The sequence below is a fragment of the Pteropus alecto genome, unplaced genomic scaffold (assembly GCF_000325575.1).
Source record: "Pteropus alecto unplaced genomic scaffold, ASM32557v1 scaffold195, whole genome shotgun sequence".
NCBI lineage: Eukaryota > Metazoa > Chordata > Mammalia > Chiroptera > Pteropodidae > Pteropus > Pteropus alecto.
Window position 1 is genome coordinate 5,384,338 of NW_006438073.1, and position 11,919 is coordinate 5,396,256.

Genomic DNA, 11,919 nt, shown 5'->3' on the forward strand with positions numbered 1-11,919 from the left:
GCGGGGGCGGGAGGAGGAAAAAGAAAACGTCGTACGTACTTTTCTTTTCAAATAAAATGACGTCTCTCATCCTAAGCACTGAGGAGGATTTGCTGGTTTCAGTCATTAACAGACATCGTTGCTCTTTGCTGTGATATTGGAATGACCTGCAGGAAAGAATCAGGAAACACAACAGAAGTTCTCCTTTATTTGAGGAAAGCAAACTTTTACTGATTAGCAGGAGACTCCAAAGGGAATTGCATCTCTCGATGGGTCAGGGAGTCAGAATGGCTACGTTCGCTCCTGTGTGGCCCAGGGTCACTGAGGTGCTGCACAGCCATAGGTCGGCATGCTGGTCACCCCTCTTCTACCTTGACCCCTTCCCTTCTGGCCCTCCAAATTCCCTTTCTGCTTCAGCTGCTCTTTCTTCACTCATATCTTAATCGAGTTCCAGAATATTTGATCTCGTGTTGGAAACAGGCAACTCTGATTGCTTCAACTCATTCCACAAACGGCCTGTATGGCTTCTGGACTCCTGTCGTTTCCCCTTGACCTCCGCCTCTATGTTCTGCCCCTCCCTTCACCTCACCCCTCCTCACCCTGCCCCCACCTGGTCCTGTGTAGAGGATCAGTCTGGCAACCAAAGCCGTCCAAGCCACCTTTACAGCCCCGTCTCCCCACTGAGCCCTTTGCTTTGGCACCTCGGACCTCCTCCCCCGCCCCGGCCGTCCCCGCCTTCAGTGCCACCAGCCTCACCCGGTGTCCCCAAGCTCTCACTCACCCTTCAAAGCCCAGCTCAGTTCCCACCTCCTTCCTGGGGCCTTCCTAGCTGTATCAACCCTTAGGAATCCTTCTTTCCCCTGAATCTGTATAGAGCACGTATTGATTATGTCACTTATTGATCCCTCACGTCGGCTGTATTTTAGAAAATTTTTACATTCTATCCAATTTCTGTGGCTACACCGTAAATCTGTACCTTGTATCTATACAAAGGTCTATCACCTATACTGCTATACATCATATGTAGCGGATAACTAAATCTACGATTCTTTGCCCCTTAGAGGCACTTTCCGTCACATGATCCTCAATAAATATTTAGTGATAAAGATGTTAAAAATTAGGATTCAGAATAATAGCTGCTCGTGTCATATGTAAAAATAAATAAGTTCCTTTCGGGGCATTTTTCTAAAGGGAATGCTAATAAACGTTAACAAGAAACCGTCTGGTTTCAGATAACAGGGAGCAAGTAGGGATTTGAAACTGCAACCCCATAAACCTCCCTTTTCCTCTTAAATCCTGTTTTTGTTAATAAGTTTATGAGTAAATTTCTTGATACAGAAATAATAACGTCTCGAACCGCAACATTTTCGCGTTAGAGCAACGGCAGCGAAAATACCTGCAAACGAATTCCGTTTCTTCCTCGCATTTCGAGGCGCATTCGTTTATGCTGCCGGCTTCCAGCTGCTTCTTCTTGACAGTAAGCAGTGACGCCCCCTGTGTGTTCACATAGCTGTCCAGGGGGTCTCCGTGACCTGCAGATGGAAGATGAAACTGAATCGACACCCTTGTTTAATTACGGCGACTTCGCAATCTATTTGCTTTGCATCGACCAAGTAAAACTTGCCGCTTTGTTGGAAGCAGAACGGGTGGCCACGAATAAAAATGTTTAGCCAGGAAAACGGTTCCTTTAATGGACTGCAATATACTGACAGATCAACTGGATTGGTAGATGCATAGCTTACCACTGTTTAATAACTTCTATGTTGCTGCGTTAATGGGCGTGGAGCCTGAAATAAGAATAAATTTGATCTGAGTGCTGCGTTATCAAAGAACACGGAGAGACCACCAGTGGCACTTGTTACTGACATTGAGGTTGATTGGTTCATCCCTAGGTATAAAAAGAAACCAGAGGCCATCACTCGATCTCCAACAGTATAAACTTCTGCTGTGTCACTTAAACTGCTGTTATAAGCATTCGCTGAATGGTTCCACCTCGAGATACAAAAATTCGGATGTGTTGAGAATAAATAGGACCCGAACGAAATCTGAACCACAATCTGAGGTCCTTTTTATGCTGGGCTCTGTACAAAGACACCACGCTGTTAATTAAAGAGAAATAACCTTTTCCATGACGATGATAGGTATCTGACATTTCAGAGGAAATTGTAAGAAAGAAGCATCTAGGACGAATACTAGTTTTCTCCTATTTTTATCTCCTATGAGATAAAAATCTGAGGCAAAGGATCTGCCTGAAGGTTGCTCTGCCCGTTGCTACTGCAGAGACTGGCCGAGGTGCCCTTAGCCACGACTCCACTGCGAGCCTACAGAGCGTCTCCTGTTCCAGGCCCCCCGAGGCAGCTCCACTCCAAGCCTGGAGCTGTCGGCTTCCACTTCCTCGGTATGGAACGCTAGTGAGTTTCACAGGGCGAGAGGCCAAAGAGGTTAATAAAATAAAGATACAAAGTTTCCTAAAGTTTGCTTAAATGGGATTAGGCAACATGGTGACCTTGACCATGTTGAGGAGAGAGGTGGAGACCGAGAGCCGGTGGAGGGGATGGAAGAGTGACCAGGAGAGGCAGCGGGGGCAGCATGAGAAGACAGGTCACATCGGAAGCCTGGCTGTGAACGGAGCATCTCCTAGAGGGCGTGGGCAGTCACACAAGTTTTCCAAACATGAGACATTCTAGAGCGTTAAGAGTCAGATTCCCGTTCTCAGAAAGACCATCCCTGACCGCCTGAGGCACACACAGGGCACAGGGCGAGGCACTCTGGTGGGCAGTGACAAAGCCACCCTCCCTTTCTCGTCTCTGTGTCCTTCCTCTGTTTCGGATACCTACACTGCAAGGGTAGACACTGAACAGAAAGTTGGCTGGCGAGATTTCAATGTAATACCTCCAAAGCACTTGAGAAATGTATCAGAAAACTGTGGAAAAAAAGACGTTTTAGACCAGCATCCGTGTCTTTATCCTGCATTTTATCCCATGTTGAGCTCTCATTTCCAAGGAGAGTTGTCCTTTGGTAAATTCTATAGATCAGGATGTGATTTAAAAAGCAAAGATGATAACTCTATAAAACATATCCTACGAAGAGTTAAACTAAACTTTTTGAAGAGTTCTTAGAGAATGGATAGGCCAGAGTATAAATGACGTCAAAACAAGAAAATTTCCATTTCTGTCACCCTTCAATTATGTTATGTTATTGTTTCATGGCCGCTGAGACCTGCCTTAGGAGCCAAAATAACCCAAAGAAATATACCCAAAGAGATGTTTTGTTTTGTTTTTTTTTCATTTTGTTTGAGAAAAATTTTCCAAATATTTTCTGTTATTCAACTCCGGGGATGATATGGCAATGGAGTACAATGCAGTTGATTTGCTGAGCAAGAAACATTAAACACATCTTTTTAGTAAGAAAGGTTACTTTTATATTCTAGGCCAGTGAGGATGTATCTGACTACTAAAGCAAGAGTTCTACTGATAATGTGGATTCATTTGCTTTTTGATCACCGAGGTACGGAAGTGGGCACCAGAGCTTCTGTCTCCGGAGGACAAGGCCCAGTGCTTTGTGAAATGCAAACTGCTTATGCACCTCTTACTGAGAACAGCTGTACAAGGGTCCGTGTCCTGTCCGCGGTGGTTTCAGAATACTGGCACATTGAAGCCCTTTCTCAGAAAGGGAGCGAATGCCTTCCTTTCACAAAGAGCTCCCCCCGCCCCCGCCCCAGCTTGGTGAGGACAGATGTTAATCCTACTGCAGAGAAGTTCCTTCTAATATTTGGGTGTGAACTGCTTGAATCAGGGGCACCGTGTTCCCGGTCCTGCCGTCCGTGGACTGGACCAGACCCGCGTGCCACGCACAAACATCTCCCCCCAAAACCTCTTTGTTCTGTCCGTCCTCTGCTCTGCATTTCCCAGGCGACGTCTTCAAACGGTTCCACTAAATTCAAATGTATTTGACTCTAGTTTAAAGGACGACTTGCGAATTTTTATCTGGCAATTATCAATGGAATTTCAAGTATCTAGGCACTGTTTACATGAAGAAGTACTACAGGATATATCATCCCATTTCAGTGAAATGTCCAAAATAGGTAAATCGGAGACAGAAAGCAGATTGGTGACTGCCAGGGGCAGGGGGAGTGTGGAGCTGCGGGAGGGGGGAGGGGTGACAACTAATCTACGTAGGGTTTTGAGGAGATGTGATGATAAGCTTCTAGAATGGACTGTGGCGATGGCTGCACTACTCTGAATATGGTGAAACCATTGGATTGCATACTTCACATGGGCGAATTAGTGTAGCAGGTGTATTATATCGCGATAAAGCTGTCAAGAAGGAAAAGGAGCTACAAGGACACGCTCAGAACATTTTATAGAAGGATCAAACAGAGTTGGGAAAGAGAGAAGATCACCACATTTCTTCCTGGAAAGCCCAGGGTTAAATCCTGGTTTCTTTACTTCCGGGATTTGAGAGTTTGGTCAATAGGCAAACAACACGATTTTCCTAAATATGGATTGCTCATCTATCAAACGGGGATGAACATACCACCCCACCTATCACACCAGTTAAATAAGCCAGTATTAGCAAATGACACACACATACGTATGTACGCACGTATGTATGCACGTATGTATGTATGAAAATGTGCCTGGTCTAACCCAAGCACTAATGAATGTTCGTTGAATTTCTACATGCGTGCATCATTTGGCAAATCAAAGTCTGTGATTTCTCCAGGCATGGAAGCAAACGCTTATGTATGGAGAGCTTCACTTAAACCATAGCAAACAGGAAACTAGTAAAATACAACTACAGACTGGTCAAAGAATACAGTTAAAGAGAGATTTCATTGTTTGCACTTGAAAGTGAAGAGTAAATGACATCTTAAAAAAATGATCTACATGAAACTGAGAACTGGGCAAAGAAACTAACAAGTTTTAGGGTTTTGTTTTTATTTTAGCTCTCCGGGCTATTTTTTAGAAAGTAAAACAACCATCGTTTGAGCTCAGTTCAGATTTTAAAAAATCGTTCATTTTTTTCTCTGCCCATTTGTATTCACAGTATTCACAGGGAAATTAAACTCATTTCTTGAAGAATTCCTCAATCTTATATTTAGATCCCGAACTGAGAATCTCACGAATCAAAAGCTAAATTAAACTAGTTGCCCCCAAACCATTAGGTGTTTAATACATTGCTAGGAAAAAAATATTGATGAACACTTAAAAAATCTTTAAGCCTTACCTGATTTCAGAAATAAAAGAAGGAGAAAAACCACTTTCTCATGTACCATTCTGGGGCCAGCCAGCACTGTCCAGATAGCGGTGTGTCCCAATCTGAGATGTTACTGGCTTACATGACAGGAAATGCATCCAGCGACAAGCTAATTACATACAGTTAATGATTGTCTCAGAGGCCCGTTGCCTCTGTGCTCTGAGGGTTCAAACATTACCTTGACGGAGGCTCTTACAAAATGTTTCAGAGCAGGCTGCAACAGGTGATGGGAAATTGTGAAAGCTGTCCCTGGACTCGGACGGCCTCGCCCGGCCTTCTCGTCCTAATTCATCTCCTTGCTCCCAAGCTGTCACCTTTTCCGCTTTGTCTTGTTCCCTTCCCTCTCTTTTTTGGGGAAAAAAAAAATCACAGCAATAGTCAACATTGGCTAAGAACTTTAGGCCAGACACTGCCTAGGGGTGCATACGGGCAGTTTCGTTCAACGTTCAAAACAAGCGATATTATTGTCATCTCCACGTTAGGTGAGGGGACTCGGGCTAAGAGAGTTGAACTGTCCCAAGGTTACCGAGTTAACAAGGGTGAAGCTAACAGACACAAACTGTTTCGGTCTTAGGGTGATCTAGACTATGGTGACTATCCCCATATCCCGCCAGTGTAGAAATTACTACGGAAGTTAAAATATTTTATTATTATCAAAAGTTCTTTATGCCCAGTGGACTCACATGTTTTCCATGATGATAAATTAGGTTACAAAATGTTGATCTTTTCCCCCAAATGAATTCACCATGCATTATATTCTCATTCTCATGAAATAAAGCAAGAGTGGAAAAATTAGGTTTAAAGAGTCCGTCTTGATTTTAATCGTTGATTCTGTACTCGGATATACCCCTGGCTTACGGCTAGAATGAGCAGGTAGTAGTACACGCTTTAAAACTCTTGTTTCAGTGTTAAAAAGCGTCTAGGAATAGTTCAATTGGCTCTATTTTAAATGTGAAATAAGGGCAAGCGACTCCTCTCTCCGGGCTACAGATTGCTTTCTGCAAACTGACGAGGGAGGGGCGGAGGTGAAGGCGGACACCCGCCCGCCTGAGCGAAATGCCCTGTGCGGGATTCTCAAGAACAAAGCGGGTCGGAGAGCCAGGAGGTGACACTGTTGTGAGTGGCGGAGATGCCCTGACCGCATTTCCGGATTTTCTACTTTATCCAGTTTTCCGCTCTCCCCAAACTCTGCCCCCTCCTAGCATCCTTTGCTTCTCTCCCAGTGGCCCAGGTCACTGGAACGTTCACAAGGCAGAAGGGAGTTGAGAAATCAGCATCGGACGGATTGTTTTTTTCTTAAAACGTCTGAAATATCTTTTAGGGGGATTATGCTGTATGTTTGAGAAAGTACTTTGAGGAAAAAACAGAGTCTACTAATACATAATGTGCCCGCTATGCATTTACTTCCATTTAAAATGTTTCAGTGCTGCCTCATGGAGAAGGAGCCTCGGGAGCGGTGTTGTCGGAAATTCTATTTCGCATACATTTCCTTTCCTCGTTTTTTTTCTTTCTTTCTTTCTTTTTATTTTGGGCGGTGGTGGCATGCCTTTTGCCCCCTTTCCTCCTGGAAGCTTCTTATGGTAGAATACATGAGATTGTGCAAACGCTATTTTTGTAAATAAGGTGACCCTCCTATAGCCTCCTGACGATACATTCTTCGTCGTCTTTATAATATATCGGCATCATGAGAGCTCGGATAACCGTGAGGTGGAGTTCAGCTATTGTGCCACCCCATTCAGTCATGTGTAAGGAGGACCGCAAAGAAGACTGTTATTGCTCATGCATTGGTGGGGTGGGTGCGTGGAGACAGCCCCGCCTGCGTTAGCTTCATAGGCACAAAGCGATGGACTATTCTAGATCGTGCGTAGGGATCCCACACAGGCACTCTCAGAGGGATGTTGGGTAGCGGTTTTGCCCAAGCTTGTAAAGACAGTTAATTCAAAATATGTTATTTTTTACTTGAAAGAACGGCAGAAACTGAGAAAAGAGATAAAGAGAGATCATCTCTGTATACTATTAGCAGGTAGAATACATTCTGAAATATGTATTCTTATTGAGGTCAAATCGTTAGGTATTTCTTGACCACCTACTAGGTACAGTATTGTGTTATATTCTTTTAGGATTGTACAAAATGTACGAATGGCAGCCTCTGCCCTCCCCCAGCCTTGTACCTGAGACTTGCGGAGGCTGCTGCAGTGCTTGTGGCCAGGAATAAGGACATAAAAATAAGATGGAAAATGAACCTAATTTCCTTCACTCTGCCCAGCATGGGGCCGGCAACCAAGGTCCACTCAGACTCTTTAAGGAAAGGAAGAACTGGCTAGTCCCTCCCCTCCAGGCATTAAAATGGGGAGTTCCTTGCAAGTACCTTACAAAGAAAGCCATGAACACAAGGAACAGTCAAGGGCACCGGGAGAGCCTTTCGGTCTCTCTTGCACCCACTGTGCCTGAAGCGGAAGCTGTGGCCGAGTCACAACTCCCCAGGTGACATGCTTTCACCTTGAGTGGGCTTGTGGCGCTAGCCGGACCTGTGCACCTGCCACCATTACCGGTCACTCCCTACCTTCCCCAGCACTCACCAGAGCCCCTCCCAGCCGCAGGCCCTGCCATCCGGGACCTGTCATTCTAGGGCAGTGCATTCTGTACCCTGAACATCTCAGAGTCTCTCCAACAAGACTCTCCAAAACGAAAACAGAAAAAAAAAAAAAAATCTATTAAGGGCTCAAACAAAGAGTGCCTTCATTGTCCCAAGGGTTCTTAGCGAGTTTATCTTCACCCTTGATGCCAGTTTGCCTATTGTTTTTACTGTGTTCGGTTTTGGGAGCTTATCGCCTAGGGCACGTGTTCTCATGACCCTGAGGGTGGCTTTCATTCCTTCCCTCGACCTTTTCCTCCTGTTTGCTCGCCTTTGTTCCGCAGTCTCTGGGACCACGGAATGAAATACTTATCAGCCCTCAGCCCTTGCAAAGAGATAGCAGTTAGCTCAGTTAGCACAGGGGTTAAAATGTAACCCGCCCCGAGCACTTCCTAAGACTCGACCGACTAGTTTAGCGTTCGGCGAGGTAGTATTTTCTTCACTGAACTGTGCTTGCGGAACTGGAGTTATCTATTCGTTTTTGGAAAACGATCGGCCTTCGTTGGACATCTCCTCCTCGGACTTGTTTTTTAAAATTATTTTTATTATTTTATTTTTTGATTACAGTTGACATTCAATAGTATATTAGTTTCAGGCATACAGCACAGTGGTTAGACATTTATATAATTTATGAAGTGATCCCCCCAATTAGTCTAGTACCCACCTGGCACCATATATAGTTACGAGACTTCTTATATACGTGAGATAACTATTAGCAGAGAAGTCCTGTTCCTCTGTAACTTACCAGCTCACACCGAGCCAGCTCTGGGACCCCCAGAGATCCAGGTGAGGATCCTTTTGCTCTGAGATCCTTTCATTGTGGATAAAACAAAGAGAGAAACCGTATTGGTCCTCCCACCTCTAAACTTTATTATTCTCTAAGCTAGTGAAGACGAAAGTCTTTACCACAGTATTTGGGAGAGACGAGACATGTAGAAAACATTAAAACCTTTTAAGAAAAAGTAACGAGGGCATGTAAAAACTGGAGAAATCTCAGCAAGCTCTGTGGACCAGCTATCACATTGTACCAACAGGGTGACTTCCTGGTGTTGATAACGAACTTTAGTGTTTTAAGATGCGCCCTCTGGGGGAGGCTGGTGGCTGGCTGATGGGTACCTCGCCAGTGATGGGGACCTCTCAGTGCTCTTTTCGTAACTTCTTGTGCGTTTATAATTATTTCAAAATAAAAAGTAAAAATTGATATAGCTATGTTTTTATATATGTATATATTTGGATATATGTGTTTATATTTGAATATATGTATCTGGATATACATTTGGAGATATATATTTGGATATGTTTATATATATTTGGATATATATTTGCAAATATCTATATATTTGCAAATATAATATATTTTGCACATATCTATATATCTAGCTAGATATATATGGAGAGAGAGAGAGAGAAGGAGAGAGGTCTATCTATATAACTATATATATAAATATATATATATGCAAATATATATATATTGCAAATATATATATTTGGCCACATAGGCATATATTTGGATATGTGTATATACATTTGAACACATTTTGTATGTAGTTGGATACACGCGTGTATATTTGCATATGTGTGCACACACTTGGATGTGTGTGTATATATTCGAGAGGACCCAGACGATGTAATGCTTCCATAATATTAACGATAACTGCCACAGTACAGAGCGTTGTCCAGGGAGAGTCTGAAGTTACCGAATTTCTAGATCAGGAGCGAAAGCGGCCTTTGCCGGCTCCCGCGAGCGGGAGAGGCCCCCGCCCCCGCCCGCAGCCCGCCAGTTATCCGGCCTGACTGAGGCCACCTGCAGCAGCTGCCGCCGCCACCTGGAATCCGAGGCTGGAGGAGGCCTGGCCTGCGTGGCCTCCGGGGGCTCAGGGGACACCCACCGTCTGTGCACACAGGTAAAACACCTGCCAAGCAGAGACCCCGCATCGCGGCCGCACCCCAAGTAGCAGCTCCGCCCTGCTCTCCCGCCAGCTGCAGTCCGGCCCCGGCGCGAGGCGAAGCGGGAGGCTGGGCAGGCGCCAGGGGTTCCCACGAGGGCGAGCAGCTTGGGGCGCCCGACCTGCAGACGGCGACTCCTCAGGGGACACCGGGCCCCATCCCGCCCCCCGTCCCGCCCCCGGCAGGTCCCGTATCCGCGGGGCTGCGGGGCCAGCGGCCAGTGCGCCCGCCCGCCCACCGGGCTCCGGTGGCGGTGGCGCAGGTAGAGGGACACCTCGCTCTGTTGCGAGGAGCGAGGACACTTCCCGGAGGAGCTGACATCCGACCTGAGACCTGGGAGGCCAGCAGGAAGGATGAGAAACCGGGGAAGCCGGTTCTCAGCAGAAGGAATGAATGGATGTTCCAAGTCCCCGAGGTGAAAGGCCCGAGTTTAAGTCATTTAGGCTGAAATGAGAAATGGCGGAGAAGGGACGGAGGTCCGATTGCGCCGGCCTCTTGCCCGTATCAGGGGCTTCCTTAAGCAGAGAGCAGCGGGACCCCTGAAGGGGTTTCCCCCTCCTGCCCGCGCTGTGGTCAGGGACTCGAGGTGAGAGGGGCTGAAAGGAGGCGGTGGAGAGAGAGAAAAGGGACCGGATGAGGGAGATGGTGAGACAGCAGGGTCGGCAGGGTTTTGTGACCTGTCACATTGGGGGAATAAAATCAAGGCTGGTGCCCGCGTTTCCTCTCGGATGTGTAGCGGATGATGGCTTCTTCACTGAGAAAAGCACGGGAGGGCATGAGTTTGGATCCATGTTATGTTTCGGAACCTGTGAAAGTCCAAGTGGAAGTTTCTAGAAAGCAATTGAACATTTGGGTCTTGATCAGGCTTTTGACAGACTAGAGCCCATGGAGCAGCCTGCTATGGCTGCATTTGCACCATACTGGCTGAGTTAGGGACGTGACAAAGGCTAACAAGCCTGGGAAGTATTTACTATCCTGCTTTTTTAGGAAAAGTTTGCAGATTGCTGGTGTAGGGCCCAGGACAGAGGTGTAGGCTAAAGATATAGCATCACAGGAGTTGTCAGCAGGTACTTGGTACAGAAATGGTCCAGGAGGAGCTCTGGGCTCTAGAACCTGGCAGCCCCTCTGGCCTCTCAGGAGGATGAGCTGTGACTTGGTGTGATCATGTTTTCACGGGGGCCCTATCCTGGTGGGCAGGCCAATGATTTGGCTGCCAGCGCTTCATCCCTGCTCAAACATTGCCGGTGGCTGGTGGTTAGGGGCATGCGGGCTTCGCCTCGCTGCGTGTGGTGTGCCTGAGCTGCTCTGGCCTACTTGGGGTGGGGAGAGAGGAGGAATCCAAGGAGAGAGTGACAGTCACCTTGGTTTTGTACGGCTGGCTGGAGTGACAGTGAGGAGTGACGATGATTTAGTTTGCTAATGACTGTTTTAAAAATCATATTTGGCTCTCTCATCAAGAATTCATTTTACCTACCTGGCCCTTGAAAGCATCTGAGTTCGTAAGGCCTGGTTAGAACAGGAGAAGCAGGTGAGCATTGGGGGAGGGGAGACGAGAGTGGAAATTCGATTGGGGCCAGATGATGGGTGGGGTGGTGATTGTGTGCTCCATGTTGTGGCTTTTAACTTAAAAGCATGATGTGCCACTAAAAGCAGGGTGTACCACAAACTCGGGGAGCTCCAGGCTTCTTGGAAAAGAAAAGTTGCCATTTGTGGAGGAAAAGTGGTCCTTCCTTTTCTAGGGTCATGTGACCTTCATAAAAGAATAGATTCTCTGGTTCTTAGTCTTACAGCACGGTAACAGAAAGTAGTTATTTGGATGTAAAAAGTAAAAGCCTTCGGAATCATCCCAGTCTAGTTTCCCGAGTCCCCTAAGTGCGGCAAAGGGAAAGAAAAATCCACTAAGTTGATATTCCAGTTCAATAAGTTGGATGGATAATGCTGTGAATGGATATATAGAGAAAAGATGGCTGACCGACATCTTCCTGCAAGCCTCCTGCTGGGCTTCTGCAACCCAGCTCCTTCTAGAATCCTCCGGTCGCCCAGGGAGTGATGGATCATTACAAGCATCATTCAGTTTTATTTGACGTACTTTACAAAAC

General features: G+C 46.2%; 1 protein-coding gene across 1 annotated transcript in view; it reads right to left on the bottom strand.

Annotated features, from left to right (window-relative positions):
- The window catches only part of PLG (plasminogen), a 36,035-nt gene extending 30,748 nt beyond the window's left edge, over positions 1-5,287 (bottom strand). Inside the window, exons 1-3 of the mRNA XM_025049056.1 lie at positions 5,209-5,287; positions 1,376-1,511; positions 40-146 (exon numbers count right to left, since the gene is read on the bottom strand). Coding sequence (XP_024904824.1) covers positions 40-146; positions 1,376-1,511; positions 5,209-5,257 — 292 coding nt within the window. The 5' untranslated portion in view covers positions 5,258-5,287. The remainder of the gene's footprint in view (positions 1-39; positions 147-1,375; positions 1,512-5,208) is intronic.
- Between the last annotated feature and the right edge of the window lie 6,632 nt (positions 5,288-11,919).